Raw genomic sequence first — 16,359 nt, forward strand, 5'->3', positions numbered from 1 at the left:
TAAATACTCTTCTTCTTAATACTTTATACACGTGTTGCCCCCAACTCCTCCCTTAGTATAGATATTTCTTTTCTTAGTACCTTTGAACAAGCCAGAAGTTTTCCCTTCCACCGTTTAAGTGTCACCTCCCCATTAATGCGGCCGGGGTGGTAGGTGCGGGTCTTTAATGTGGAGGTAGCAGCCTTTGTCTTTGACATTTCTTCAACACTGCGGCTTCGGGGCATTCAAGGGTTCACCCTTTTAACCATTGGTCGACCGTGTCATTCCCTAACCCGTACCATGAAGTCCCGGGTTCTCGGGTGTCGTCCGAGGGTAAGTTCACCCTCGGCGGGTCCTCTGACCCTCGGCGCATGGGCCGACCCATAGTATTAACAATTTCCAAACCCAGGGTCAGGTCGGCCTTCCTTAACACGGCCCAAAAGGCCCATGTTCCCATCAGGATCTTTTTACCCCCCACAACAACTAACCACTTATGATTTGTTGTAAAATTATTGTAAAAATATTGTGAATGTAACACTTCTCAAAAAATAATTGACAAAACTTTTCACAATTGCCAATATTATCAATAAAAATTTGTCAATTAAAATACAGTGAATTTAATGTATATTTATTGCATTACTGTCATTTTTTCTTTTTTTTCTTTTTTTTTAATATTTGTTTTTATTGATATTAGCTCCTAATCTGAGTGGGCCTGACTGTAAGTGGACCCCACTCGTTGAAAAAGAAAAGTATGAAACTTATAAAAGCAAGAAATACCAAAAGCATGAGTTAGCCGTTAGAGAGAGACAGAGAGAAAAACATGTTCTACAATCTTCTTTCCAACTGGGATTCTTGTACTGCAGTGTGAAATCCCCTGGGTAACACTGCATTTTTGCACTCCCTAAAACCCCAATACAAAACACCCAAAAAAAACTGAAGCCCACAGCCAAATTTTAGAGTTATTTTAATGGCTGATTTCAGGTACCTATCAGACACAGACGACGAAAAAGAGTCAGCAGCAGTGGAAGAGCTAATCTCACAAGCAAAAGACCTTTGTGTTCTTGAGCAAGTTGCTGCTATTCGCTGCTCTTCTTTCACTGACTCTGTCCTCCCCACCGACCTTGAGTCCCGCTTCCGCAAGCTCAAATCTTTTCCACTCACTAATAATAAGCCTAATAAGCCCAAGCCAGATTGTTCTGCCAATGCCGATTTTTCGCTTTCAAAAACGCCTCCCAATCCAAAATCACCACCCGATTTATCGGTGGAAAAAGGGGTTTTCTCAGATTTGGAAGATAACCCAGATCCAGTTTTGAAGCATGAGTCTTCAAAATCATCAAAATCTCCATCTGGGTCTTCGTCATCGATGGATTTTTCGCCTTCTCCGCCGAAGAAAACAGGTTGCTTTTTCTGGCTTTCTCCAAAGAAGGCTTCTTCTCATGATCATCATCAGAAGAAGAAGAGTAAGAAGAGTAGGGAGAATGGTCTTGATTGGGACATGGACCATGAATTTTTATGGGATTTGAGCACTTTTTCGACGAAGAAGCAGCAGAAGATGCTAAAAAAGGCTATGAAAGAGGAAGAGAAGATTAGCCGGGAGGCCCAAAAAATTGTCAACTGGGCTAAGCAATCGTCTGCTAGGCTGAGTGCTGTTTCGGGCATTCATGATGATGAGCTAAGTGATAGTGATTAGAAGTATAGTTTTTGGTAATCTTGGCCTTCCATTTTTACACTTTGAAACAATATACAGTATAAGAGCTGTTGCTGTTTGCGTTATTGTAGACAGTCATATACCTGATAATCATGCTTTGTTCTGCTTTTTATTTTTTACTAAAGATATGTTGTAAAGGTGATGTATGTTTGGAAATTGGAAGAGTTTATCTATATGGAAGTATTGGAAAAATAGGCTTGATGTGGTTCTTTATGTAATGCATTGCTTCTAAATTGGAGTGCCATAGTTTACAATTCTGTTTTTCTGTGGACTTCTTTGAATTGCATGTTTCTTGAAATTTGAAACTAGTTATTAGTGTAAAATATTAACTTCTTATATGGTAATTAGAGTGTAGTTTTTGTAATCTTGGCCTTCAATTTTTACACCTGGAAACAATATATGGTATAAAAGCTGATGCCGTTTTCGCTATTGTTATTCTGCTTTTTTTTTTTTTAAACTAAAGATATGTTGTAAAGGTGATGTATGTTTGGAAATTGGAAGGATTTATCTATATGGAACTATCAGCAAAGTTGTCTAGATGTGGTTCTTTATGTAATGCATTGCTTCTACATAGCTTCCAATGAGTTGTTTTACATGTTAGTTGAAACTAGTGATTACTGTAAATTAATCATTTTCCTCTTGTTTTGCAGTATAAATTTCTAAACTTAATTTTTTGTGTGAAGTTTTCACCTATTTTAAATATTGAACTAATATCCTATTTGGATGAGGTCTAACTAGTCTGCTTCCCTTGTCATTGTGTTAACTGAGATGAGAAGGATAGGAGAGTGCAATCTTCATATCCAATTCCATATTTGTTGTGGATCAAAGAAGCTTGAGAAATTAATAAATGGTGGATAAGAATGATTATGGTGTCCATCCCGGTTACCAATTCCTGAATCTTATTCCCGTTAGTTCAAAATTGATATACTTATCATTATGGGACTCTTCAACAATGACATTGAAGGCCTTGATTCTGGAGGGACAATCGACTTCTTGTACTGAAGCACCAACTAAGATGTAATAAGAAGAAATCAGGGAGAACCATGATCAGCAATGTTACTGTTCTGGAATTTTATGTATCAGTTCATATTATTTCATTCTTGTCATAACAATACAATTGATCTGCAATTTATCATAGTGACTGTATGTAGAAGCAATTATATTTGTTGCAATTAGGCTCTTTCACAAGCAGCACAGGTAATATTAATCCTATTTGGCTGATACAATGCACTTTGTTGTGGACCTTCTTGCTCCATGAATCATGGATCTCTTAAAGGATGTAAGTATCTAAAAGCTTTGTTTTTCTTTTCTCAGATTTACAAGTCATGGGGTAATGAAATTGCCTTTCAGGGCACTTGTCTTCATGGATCGTTCCTTGTGTTGGTGTTGTTCATGAGCCCTACATTTGTGAGAAGCTTCACTAGAATGGGTGAATTTCCCATTTTATTCTCTGGATGATGTCCATCCGATTTTCACTATAGTTCATTGACAACATGAAAGAGCATTGAGTACCTGACTAGACTGTTGAAGATAAAGAAAATCCTAGCATGGTACCATGTGGCTGCAACCACCAGTTTTCACTCTTTTTGTCATTGTATGTGGTTCTGGGTATCACTAGCAGCTTGCATACAAATTTGGGGAAGAAAGAGGTGAGGAACTTGGGTTTTGATAGTTATTTAGTCAAGGCGCTCATATGGAACAAAGATCAAAAGCTCCTCATGTTCTCATATTTCCCCTTCCAGCACAGGGACCTGTCAACACCATATCATGCTCAATCATGCAGAGCTTCTTTCACTTGCTAGCCTCAACACCTATTACTACCCCAATCGCCTTGTTGTTTACACCAATATTCTAGCCTGTTTCACGTGCTTTCCTACATTCCAATCCAAGACCATCCCCCGGACCTTCCAGCTTGTTAGCATATAACCATTATTTTTATATTATACATTTCAAAATGTATGTGTACATATGAGTAATAGAGATTAGGGACACACCACTTCTCACACTTAAATTCACACCATGCTTATGTGTCAACTCTTAATTGGATTTTAGCTTTTTCAAGTATATGTGATAGACCCATGTGAAGAGTTGACACATAAGCAAAATGTGGATTTGGGTGTAGGAAGTAGTGTGTCCCTACTCCCTAGCATTACTCGTGTATGGGTCCATCACATATACTTGAAAAAGCTAAAATCCAATTAAGAGTTGACACATAAGCAAAATGTGGATTTGAGTGTAGGAAGTGGTGTGTCCCTACTTCTTAGCATTACTCGTGTACATATTTCCTAGATCAAATAATATCAATTATCCTTCATTCAAGCAATATAAGGGCCTCTCAAGTCAACTATCTTAGCATATATATAGAGTGCCTCTACACAAATGAAATACACAGATATCATATACAGATTCTTTTTTCTTAATCTCACATAGTGTCAAAGCCATGACTTTGTGACCTTCAATAGTTTTTGCTTGTCATTGTGCAACTCTGCTCATCACGGATTCACCACGCTCAAGCCAACCTACTCGACATCACCAATCTCTTTTTATTTTTTAAATTAAACTAATCACACGTATCAGTTCCTCGTCCTAAGATTGACCAAAGAAAGCAAACCAGAGTCACTTTCGTGCCCTCACGTGCCTCCAACAGCCTTGGTGAGTCATCTCACGTCTCCTCTCGTAGCCTCTCAGCTCTCTTTTATGGTAAAAATGACAAAGCCCTAAACTATGTAACCTGATTACCTAAATACCCTTATATAAAATATGAAAAACCCAAACTACCCTTAAATTTATTAATAAATAATAGGCCAACTATCACATGCATTAAAAAAAAAAAAAAACAAGTTCAAAATATAATTAAATTATTTTCAAAATAACAATTTTCATTACCAGAATCCACATTAAATGCACAAATTAAATCTGTCATCAAATTTTTTTTTTTTTTGTTAATTACACAAAATTAATTTTTCATGGGTAAGATACACAAATTACACTCACTATCAAAAAAATTTATTAGAATATATGGGTCCAAAAAAATCATAAAAATTACTTTTTTAGCAATGGAAAACATACTTTAATTTTTGTGTGTGAAAGAAGACATGGAGTCGTTTACAAACAATTTTTGAAATATGGACTCACTCTAATGCAGATAAGTTGACTCGACAAATGGCCAAGTCAAGGAGTGAATTGTTGTCAGGTTGATATTGGTTATCGAACTGGTTGATATGTTAACCTCTTTGAACTCAATGAACGGGACCAAGATGCTCTTGTGAAGTGATAAGCTTTTATCGAATGAGAAATTATATGTCCACAACATTTTCAATACTCTTTAACAACAAATCTTAAATGACAAGTTGTTACTGGTTATTACTGGTAGGCAAAAAAGTAATTCAATGATAGGTTCAAATGAGAACTAGAACAATTTACCATCTGGAATTTATTATAAAAATGTTGTGAACATAACAGTTCTCTTATCGAATTAATTGATACAATAGGTTTGGTCTTTGTCTTTTGGTGGAAAGGTAGAGAGGGTGGTGGAGATGCAAGCCCCCACTTGAGCTGCATTCATTCATGATAGAGAGAATAGTGAGAAAGATGTGAGTTATGAGGTAGCAGTGGCTCAAGTTATGTGCCGACAATGGAGGTGCGAGTAAGTTCAAGTTGGAGAGAGAGAGAGAGAGATTGCGGGTGTAAAAGTGAGAATTATTAAGTATATTCGGAGTACAATAGCATGGTGCTCTCTCCTTTTACAATTATGGTGGGGTTCATGATGAATGTGAGAGGAGAGAACCCATGTCATCATAATCTAAGAACACCTAAGAATTACTCATGTAAAATATAGAAATGGGAAAAGAAGGTAAAAGATAGAAAGGGGAAAAGAAGGCAGGCTTCGATGAAAAATGTATGGGAACATTAATATATTTAAATACAATTAGGAACTAGATTTGTTGTTGATGATGGAATTAGGAACTAGATTTATTAAAAAAAATGTTCATGATATCATCATGGTTCAAACCTTGAAACCTTTCCCTTTTTGGTTCTTTGAACTATTCAAAACTATGAATTTTATAAACTCAAATCAGCAAACAATACAAGAAGTTCAAATGGAGTAATTATTCAGTGTTTTGGAGCTCAATAAATACGTACTCCCTTCACTAACATGAATAGTTAGTCTCACTATGAATAGATGAGAGATTCTCCATCCAAACATTTAAATCATGACCTTCTAAAGCTCCTCTAATCAGAGCAAGTGCGAAGGCATTTTCTTGACACTTTAAAACGTGGGTAAATTTACGCCAAAATCAAGCTTTTACACCAGATTGCGCCTTTGTGATAAGAGTAATCAGATAGTCATTAATAGTAAAACTTGGTGTAGGATCATTTAGTATTTCCACCAGGACCACCACCAGTTCATAAGGACAACAAATTAATAACAATTCATAATAAGTGAGTTAAAGTCATAACTTACAACTTTCTCAACAAAAAAAAAAAAAAAAGTCATAACTTACAAAAAGTAAAATATTTTTAATTTCTTATAATAACAGTCTTTTTTATTTTTTGAGAAAGAATAACAGTATTTATTAATTGTATATAATTTGCACAGAGTCGTAAATACACATTGAAAATACAATTCAATCTATACTATATATATATATTAGTATTTATCTTTCAAAATCAATTTTGACAATATAACACTCTAAAAAAAAATTCAACAATAAAAAAATATATATAGGGAAATATTTATAGCATGTTTGGTATATGTATTTAAACACATATATTTAATTTTTAAATAACATTACACATATTTTTTTTTTATAAATATTTTTTTAAAAATTAAAAATTATTATTTAAACACACGTGGGGAGGTATTGGCTGTTGCCCAAAATGGCAGGCTCCTATATTGTCTCGGCTTCCCTCGTAGCAGCCACCAGCCTCTGAAAATTCAAAATAATCAAAATATTAAAATACCTCGAAACTTCGAATTTCGTGACTTACCTCAAATTTTGGAAACTGCCAACTTGGAATTGGTCCCGAACACGATCTTCATTATTAACTACTATTTCTATTGGTCTTTACTCGCATTCTTGAGTCTCAAGCAAACTTGACTTGGTTCCCAAGAACTTGCCTACTTTACTTGACGTCTAGATTCTCTCTCTCCTCACAATTACGAACCTACCCAAACCCCCACTTCACAACGTTAAATAGGCCAAGGGTAAATGAGTCAATACAATTAAATCCTACACCAGTATCAACTGTCTAGCAACGTCTAAATGGTCATTCGGCTGACAATATGACACGTGTTGTGATAATAACCGTACACGTGTCCCTCTTCCCCCACCGACTGACCCATAATTCGCATATATATAAAATCAAAAATCTCTCCTAAACCCTCGTGAACAAACTAACCCAAACAAAACACAGACGCAAAGAAACAAAACCAAAAAAAAAAAACCTAAACCTCTCCAAGAATCTTGGTTTGGTTGCTAGTGACGGTAACGATGATGATGATGAGGCAAAGTGGGAGAACGGTGGTGGGTTTGGGGTCGAGGCTTTTTTCTACCTCAGTAATTAAGGGTGTGCATGAGTCGGGTCAAATCGCCAAACCATCTTTGTTGGCGAGACAAGTTGTGGGTGCAAATGGAGGAATTGTGGATACGTTTGTGAGGGCTAGACCTGTGGTGGAGATGTTTCGTGTTAGGCAGTACTCTAGTACGGTGACGCTGCAAGGGGAGACTGAGAAGGAGAAGAACAAGGAGGAGGAGGAGAAGAAAGTGCAGAATAATGTTAATACTACTGCTGACTCTGAGAAAGAGAAAGGAAATATTGTGAGTTATTGGGGTGTGCCGCCTAGCAAAGTTGCTAACAAGGATGGCACCGATTGGAAGTGGACGTGCTTTAGGGTATCTACCTCTTCCTCTCTCTGGTTTCATTTTCTTTTTTGTTTTCCCTTTAATAAGATACCGATCTTTTGGAGTATTTGATTATTCTCTAACTAGTCTTGCATCACATGGCTCCCTGATAGTGATCAGAGGTTTTGAATCTAAAATCTCGTAGATCTTGTAGCATAAAAAACCAAGTTATTATTAGGGTTTTTCTTTGTTTTTTTTTTTTTTTTTTTGGGGAGATATTGTTATTAATTGTTCATTACATTACACACACGTATTCCCATTTGGCTGGCCTTGAGTCTTGACCAGCAAGTAGGTGTGGTCTTGAGTACTCCACACGTTCCACGCCGTCACGAGCGTTTACCTTTAAGGAAGCTCCATTTGCTGTCTATATGAAATATAGTAATAGGAGTAATAAATTTTAAAGGGTAAAATAAATATTACTTTTATTATAGTAATAAATTTGAAAGGGTAAAAAAAATATTACTTTTATTATATAAGAATAGGAGTAATAATTTTTTTTTTTTTGGTAAATTACAAATTACACCCCTAAAGTTGGGGGTGATTGGATTTTATATCCTGAAATTTCAAAATTTGGATTTTATCCCCTGAAATTTGGTGATATTTGAATTTTACACTGATATTTTGAAATTTGAATTTTACCCCTATAGGTTAGGAGTGTTTGGATTTTACTCCTTAAAGTTTTAGAATGTTTGAATTTTACACTCCAAAATTTTGAAACTTTGGATGGTAAAATCCAAACACCTCTAAATTTTAAGGAGTAAAATCCAAATTCTGAAACGTTAGGGTATAAAATCAAAGCATCCCAAACTTTGGGTAGTAAAATTCAAATTCTGAAACTTTAGGGTGTAAAATCCAATCACTCCCAAACTTTAGTTGTGTAATTTGTAATTTACCCCCCTTTTTTTTTAAACCCACAATAACCAGAATAAACATGTTTATTTTTTAGAATTTTGTCATTATTAATAATATTTTATTTAACATAAAATTATGATTCTTTTATTTTTATTTTTTGTAGAATAAATTTCAGTTTATTTTATAGATTTTTTAATTTTATCGAGAAAAAATATTTGGTATTGATTTGTAAATGGTATTGTGTATTGATGATGATGGAAGCCATGGGAGACATACCAAGCGGAGCTTTCAATTGATCTGAATAAGCATCATGTGCCCATAACATTCTTGGACAAATTGGCTTATTGGACCGTCAAATCCCTCAGATGGCCCACTGACTTGTTCTTTCAGGTATCATTCCCTCTTTTTCTTTTTTCCTTTTTTTCTTTTTTAATAAAAAGTTATAAACCTATATTGTTGTTTGTGACGTGCTAGAACTAGAAGCTAATTATTCATTTCTGGCTAAAACTTTGGTGCTATTGTGTTTGGTTATCCTTAGGCACTAAGGAAAATTAGGTTTTTTTTTTTTTTTTTTTTTTTTCAATTTTTATATCCTAAAGTTTGGGATTAATGCATGATAGATCGCAACGTTTTGTAATTCAATATATAACCATTTTCTTAAAAAATCAATAATCTACTGCTTAAAACTTTAATTGTTTCTTCAATCTTTTTGTCATGGACAATCCTTTTTTTTTTTCCTATGTTTTTGGATCTTGACGGGACGTTCAATTGTTACTTACAAGTGGCTGATGGGAAATTTAAACTTTGATTCTTCTTATAAAAAAGATGTGACAATGTTACTAAATTACAAATTTTTAGCCGTAACAATTTAACATGAAAATAATTGGGGGTGCTAGTAACACCAATTGAATCAAAAATTTTGAACTTTGGTATAAAGCAGTTTAACTTAACAAATTGCATAAATAAATTATATCTGAGGTAGGCTGTTCTAACATGATGAAAAGGACATGTTATCAATGATTATGTTAACGAGGAAGAGTACAGGAATTGTTTTTCCCAGCCTAATTTTTCTAATTTTATCTCACAATCAAAAAAGATTTAGTTGTGTTTTGATGGATCCTGCCTCTGATGCATCTTCTCATGTGTTTATTGCTTAAATTTTTCTGGAGTTGAAAACTGAAACAGGAGAGTCGAATATACTTCTTGTATTTATGCATATTTGTGTATGTTACAGAGAAGATATGGATGCCGGGCAATGATGCTTGAAACAGTGGCAGCAGTACCTGGCATGGTAGGAGGTATGCTATTGCACTGCAAGTCACTGAGGCGATTTGAGCATAGTGGTGGCTGGATCAAAGCACTGCTGGAAGAAGCTGAGAATGAGCGTATGCACCTCATGACCTTCATGGAGGTAGCCAATCCAAGGTGGTATGAACGTGCCCTTGTGTTTACTGTCCAAGGTGTTTTCTTCAATGCTTACTTTTTAGGCTACATGATATCCCCCAAATTCGCTCATCGTGTGGTGGGTTACCTTGAGGAGGAAGCAATTCACTCATACACCGAGTTCCTCAAGGAATTGGACAAGGGTAACATTGAAAATGTTCCTGCTCCAGCCATTGCTATTGATTACTGGCAGCTGCCTGCTGGCTCAAACTTACGCGATGTTGTCATGGTTGTAAGAGCAGATGAGGCTCACCACCGTGATGTTAACCACTTTGCATCGGTAAGAAAATCATCTTAGTAATTTCCACGTGTTACAGATTTGATAAATTAATCATTAGCTAGCTTACATAATGATTTTTATTCTATTTGGTTGTTCTTAATGTTTATGCTCTTTTTGTTATAATGATTTGCAGGACATACATTATCAGGGACGTGAGCTGAGGGAGTCCCCTGCTCCAGTTGGTTATCATTGAGCTTTCTACAATTTGGGAGAAGAGAAAGTCCAACAATTATCAAACATAAAATTAAGTACTTTTTTGAAGTGATAATGGTATCTGGTCTGCTACCAAATAATATAATTTTGTTGGAAGTACATTATGGAGTTCCTTGGTTGTGACGATCGACCCTAGCTATTTTACTAAGGTTGTGAAGTTCTTTTTTTTTTTTTTTTGGGTAATCTAAGGTTGTGAAGTTGTTATATATATATTAGTAAGCCTTTCTTTGTTTTCTTTTCTTTCGTTTTCTTTTCTTTTTGTTTTTGACTCTTAAGGAATTCTAACTGTTCTCTTGCATATTGTGTCATGTTCCCTTCCAGTTATCTTCTATAAATGTAATCGGCAACTCAATTGCGAAGGGCACAAACATCATATGATCCACAACGCAATCAACAAGAAGAGTTGCCGTTAAGTGAGAAAATTCTTTTGTGAATATATATACAGTTAACTCTCCGGATGATACTGCAAGTCTGTGTGTTATAAGAGACACAGACTCCAGTTCTTGAGTCCACATACGTGCAGGTTGCCTTTAAGCCAAGGGCCTAATGGCTGGTGAGTTGAGAGGTGTTGAAAAGGATTATTAACAAGCAACTGATAAGAGAAACAAACTTGTATTAATCTATATATTGAAGGATATAGGAATGGGAGCATATATATGAAAAGCTATTTTCACACAAGGCTTCAACTTGGCAAGGAACTCCAAATTAAAGCAGTCATTGGTAGGACCTGTAAGGGAATTGTTACAGGACAGAAGGTAACAAGAACTTAAATTAGGGATGACTGATGAGGAAACCACAACTTTTTTTGTGTCTTTCCTCATGAGGGTTGAAAATCAGCCTATTTTGTTGGAGGTTGAAGATGGGAAAAGAACTAAAGAAGTATTGATTTTGATTGACCCCTGGCCTAAAGTTGAAGCTAAGTGAGCAGACGAGCTTGACCTGACCCGGCCCTTGCCTTGGACAACATGACTTATTTTAGGTTCAGCGACTTTTTTTCAAACCACGAATAAGGAATAAGGAATATCCATAAACAAACGGCATTAGGCTACGGAATTAATTTTTAATCTTAGTCAAGTCCATGGACAATTCGTAGGGGAGAAGTGGTCTGGCGGACAGAGTAGGGTATGAAATCATTTGTTTGGCAACCATGTCTTTACTTTAGTCAAGTATGGATCAAGGCATTAGCTAGTAGTCTACTATTTTATTAAAAGACTCTAGTATATTTGAGTTAATTAAGTCAAATAATAATAATAATTTTTTTTTTAATTTGATTTAGGACTTTTAAGATGTATTCAAATGCAAACACCTCATCTCTCATACAGTTTTCTATTTTGTTTTCAGCTCTTCCTTCTCTAATTCTCTGATCACTATATCACTATTAGGGTTTTTTAATTATATTTTTACTGTCTTCTTTACGCAAACACCTCCTCTCTCATTCGATTTTCTTTTCTTTTCCTTTAAGCTCTTCCTTCTCTCTAATTCTCCGATCAAACATTATCAATTAAATAAGGACTTTCTTCCTCCTTTTGAAATTAGGTGTTTTTTATTTATTATTTGATCGGATGATACTGCAAGTCTCATATTGTACTTTTTATTTCTTCCTTGCGCTGTGCGGATAGAGACTGGAAAATGGCTAATAGAGGTAAGTTTTCCCTTTGACTTTGTGTAAAACTCGTATTATTTTTTATATCTTTGATGTGTTGTCATGTCATTATCATTCCAAGTTCTTTGTTGGTGCAGTACAAGGAAGGAAAAAAAAATGTGTGTTTTGATTGAATAAAAAAAAATTTGTGTTTTCACCCTAACTTCAAATGGCATTTTCTCTCTTAAACACATGTGACAGTGTGAGTATTTTAATGAAATGATAGACCACTAGATAAGAGTGACATGGTCTATCACATAGACAATATAATTTTTCCATGAGCCCCGGCCCTTTCATTTTCATCATCATTTTGTGTCAAAAATGCAACATAATTTTTTTTTTTTTTCTTTCTTTCTTAAGGCAGCTAAATTAATTTCTTATGTGGCTAAAATTAAATGAACTTAGCCTAATTGAGAATCGAAATCAGGATTAAAACGCAACCAACAAAATACAACTATCCTAAGTATGAAACTTCTGACTATTACCCATTAACCAAGCAGAGGTGTTCAGCCATTATAAAAGGACAAGACATGAACAAGGAGAGAAATAAACGGAAAAATCAGAAGGCATCAATATCTTGACTCTCCACAAAGACATACATTTCCATGATTCCATCACTTCTTCCATCAACCAACTATCAAAACCATTCTCATGCAATCATCGACATTCATTGTCCAGACCTTATTCTCTCCTTTCCTAACTCATCCCCATTTTTTTTTTGGATAAGATCCTTCATTGTATTTTGATTCTCAACTTTGAGATTACTAACTTGAACCTATCTCATATATATATATATATATATATATATATATATATATATATATATATATATATATATATATATATATATATAAATCTCTTATAACCATTTGTGTCCATTACAAACATATTTCAAATTAAATTCTCATCTACAAAAACCTCAAAATAGTGCTTACTAATAAGATTAATTAGAGGGTAAGAAAAAAGAAATAAAATAAAATATAAACTTGGAGGGAAGGGTTAAGTGTAATTTCTAAAATGGGATAGGGTTTCTGATATTATCCCAAAAATCTCGAGAAGTTAGTGTAATTTACTTAAATTTATCTCTCCTTTCTTTTTGTTGAAAACTATTTCTTGTTTTTAAACATAAATCTTTCACGTTGCTAAACATATAAAACAAAATTTTCGTCCCTTTGAATAATATGGAATATTTGCATAGCTGAATATTGCATTTTAGTCATGCAAAACAAGTTTTTCCCTGCTTTGATGAATACATTATTTTTTTTCTTACCTTAATACATTATTTTAGCTTTGCTAAAAATATTAGACTGTTGCTAAATATACTAATCTTTTATTGTTGAATGTGTTTATCTCACCTTGCTGAAAGCATACCAATGGACTTTGCACTTAATTTGGAGGAACAAATCCTAGAGCAGTGTTGGAATGGCTTGAATTGTCAAATTGGTGGCTTGACATTAGCCAACAAATCATTAAATGACAGTAGCCAACAAACCATCAGAAAGTTGCATGCGTGAAGAAATGCAAGGAGTTGCATTAAATGTTGCATGGACTCATGGCCGAAATTATTGACTTCTTTGTTGATAGAAGTCTTGCATTATTCTCATGTTCTGGAACACTTGACATGCATACATGCTTCACCTTTTAGCCGAAATGTATGATTCCATCGGCATTCATGATCGAATTGTCAAGAAGGGCAAGGAACTACACTTGAGCAAACCAAATACATGCTAGCCGAAATGTATGACTCCATTGACAAAAAATGCTGGCCATTTTTGTTGACTTGATAAGTTTCATGACAGTGATATTTCGGCTGAAGTTTAGCTATAAATAGAGTGGAGCAAATGAGAGCTATGTATGTGAGCTACGGAGATAGCAATTAAAACTTCTTCGGTGTGTGCATCAGGAAAGTTAGTCTCTTGTAACTTTTGTCTAAATACAATAGGGTGTTCTCTATTTATTTATAAGAAAATCAAGGGTGCATTTGGAGTTTGGGTTTGTGAGAGAGTCTTTCAAGCCATTGTTGTAATTTCCAAAGTTATAGTGAAAATTTATTCTATTGTCTCCAATGGACGTATATATATTGCTGAACCACGTAAATTCTTTGGGTCATATTTTCTTCTCTCTTCTCTAACCTTGTGTAAACAAATTATTTCACCAATTTTCACAACAAGGAGATTACAGATTTTAAGAAATGGGAAAAGAAATTGTATTGAAATCCATTCGCATCCATGCAAAATGAGCAGTGTAAGTAAACAAATGCACCATGATGACTAACAAAAAGCTCAGTTGGTCTAGCGGACACAGATGATGCAGCACACCTAATTCTTCAAAATCTGCAGAAAGAATGAACAAATATTATGCAGCAGTCAAGCTTTGCTGATTTTGATCACTTTGAGCTGCTGCACTACTTCCGTAACTCACAATAAATACATGGACGTGAACTCCACAACTCCATCTATGCACAATTCTTTCAATCAGAGTTGGAATCATAGAAGTCGCTTGGGCACAGGGTCATCACCTCTGATTCAAGCAACTGGACCACCCTGTGCAATGTGGGGGTGATCCTCTGGAAAAGAAGAAACACACTGAGTGGCAACTGAGAGCACATCAAGACTTTCTGCCTGCAACCCCTCACACTGTAACAATCTCTCTTTGCCTATTCCTGTGACCAGAAATAGTGGGTTAGCAGAGCAGCTTGATAAAAATTTTACCAAAATTTAATACTACTTAGAATAATTTTTTCTAATTTTTAATAAGATAAAAACATGTAGTGATTTTTGTTATGTGGTGATTTTATTAAGTATATGTGATTGTTTTTTTTATTATTTTATTTTATAGTTCATTAATATTAGATTCTTAGTATTTTGCATTCATTAACTCACTTGATACAAAGATTAAAAAATTTAAGTAGACACATAACACAAGTTTAAGTGCTTAAGTAGATAATTATAGTGTAGTCTGCATATAAATTTAAATACATAGCGCAAAATTGGATTATAATTTCAAATTCTAATTCAACTCTCTCTAAGTTTTATCTATTAATATATATATTGATGACTTATAACATTGAGTTTTTTTTAGTTATATGATTATTTTTTTATGGTTTATTATATCGGACTCCTCGTTTTTTACACTAAATTAACTAATTTGGCACAAAAATTTAAAAATTTAGATTAGATGGAACACATAGTACAAAATTAAACTCTAATTGAAATTTAATGGCGAAACTACACTATTGGTCCCTCAAGTTTACCCTGTGTGCGTAATTGGTCCCTCAAGCTTCAAGCGAACACAATTAGTCCCTCAAGTTTTAAAACTGAGTTGTATTAGTCCTTTTACTAACTCCGTTAGTGGTATTACTTACGTGACTAACGGAATAACAACTTGGCATTTTTTTAATGACGTGACATGTTTTTAATTAAAAAATTACAAAATAAATTTACATGTAAGAAACAATATTTACAATCCGATACCAAATTAAAAAAAATCCATGTGCGAGTGTGTGTGAGAGGAATTTGCTAGCGGACACGTCAAAGATTGTAGAGAAGAACAAGACTTGTAAGCGTAAAGAAGAGGATTGTAGGAAAGTTGTCACTATAAGAGCACAATGAATCTGAATTCCCACACACCAATGTTTGGTGGGGACTTTCATATATATATTGAATTTGTACACAATGAAAGGCAACTGATGGGTCCTTGATTCTGAAATATCCTCAATAGTTACTGATGGATTGTTGGCTCTTGGATACGGCGCTTCAATTTGTAAATCTCGTTGGGAAAAATGTTCCTCCTATCCTGCAAGTAATTCTTTTTCCTTCAATTTTCTTTCTTACGCTTTGAAACTACATTTCCTTTTATTTCTTGTTTGGCAACCAAGAAAATTTCGGAATAGAATAGAAAAACAAGGAGAAAATTATTAGGTTTGTTTTAGGTGCGTGTCTCTGTTTGTTATCTAAGAAAAAAATAAGTGAAACAAGAGGAAATAAAAAACAGTTAGTTTTTTTTGTTTGGTGTGGATAGCCTAACATGGATTTTTGGTTTCTTTGTTTTTTGATTGAAATTTTTGTGAGTGTGGAGTAGAAAATACTCTTCTCTTTTTCTTTTTCTTTTTTAATTTGGTACCGGATTGTAAATATTGTTTCTTACATGTAAATTTATTTTGTAATTTTTTAATTAAAAACATGTCACGTCATTAAAAAAATGTCAAGTCGTTAGTCCGTTAGCCACGTAAGTAACACCACTAACAGCAGTTAGTAAAAGGACTAATACAACTCAATTTTAAAACTTGAGAGACCAATTATGCTCGCTTGATACTTGAGGGATCAATTGTGCACAC

At 34.4% G+C, this 16,359-nt stretch overlaps 2 protein-coding genes across 3 annotated transcripts; both read left to right on the top strand.

The window, feature by feature from the left end:
* Nucleotides 1-784: 784 nt before the first annotated feature.
* On the top strand, nt 785-2,010 carry LOC142612691 (uncharacterized). Its single transcript, XM_075784823.1, has one exon. It carries the CDS (start codon nt 947-949, stop codon nt 1,667-1,669), a length of 723 nt encoding a protein of 240 aa, XP_075640938.1. The 5' UTR covers nt 785-946; the 3' UTR covers nt 1,670-2,010.
* A 5,069-nt stretch (nt 2,011-7,079) lies between these two features.
* On the top strand, nt 7,080-14,086 carry LOC142611736 (ubiquinol oxidase 2, mitochondrial-like). Of its 2 annotated transcripts, XR_012840111.1 has the most exons (7): nt 7,080-7,584; nt 8,707-8,835; nt 9,680-10,168; nt 10,302-10,530; nt 10,703-10,934; nt 11,918-12,023; nt 13,390-14,086. XR_012840111.1 is itself a non-coding variant. In XM_075783854.1 (4 exons), exons 1-4 carry the CDS (start codon nt 7,183-7,185, stop codon nt 10,359-10,361), a joined length of 1,080 nt encoding a protein of 359 aa, XP_075639969.1. In that variant the 5' UTR covers nt 7,080-7,182; the 3' UTR covers nt 10,362-10,621. The 2 variants fall into 2 exon arrangements, 1 of the variants encoding a protein (XP_075639969.1); XM_075783854.1 differs by lacking the exons at nt 10,703-10,934; nt 11,918-12,023; nt 13,390-14,086 and having other exon boundaries at nt 10,302-10,621.
* Nucleotides 14,087-16,359: the final 2,273 nt, after the last annotated feature.

This window comes from Castanea sativa, chromosome 10 (assembly GCF_040712315.1).
Source record: "Castanea sativa cultivar Marrone di Chiusa Pesio chromosome 10, ASM4071231v1".
Lineage (NCBI taxonomy): Eukaryota > Viridiplantae > Streptophyta > Magnoliopsida > Fagales > Fagaceae > Castanea > Castanea sativa.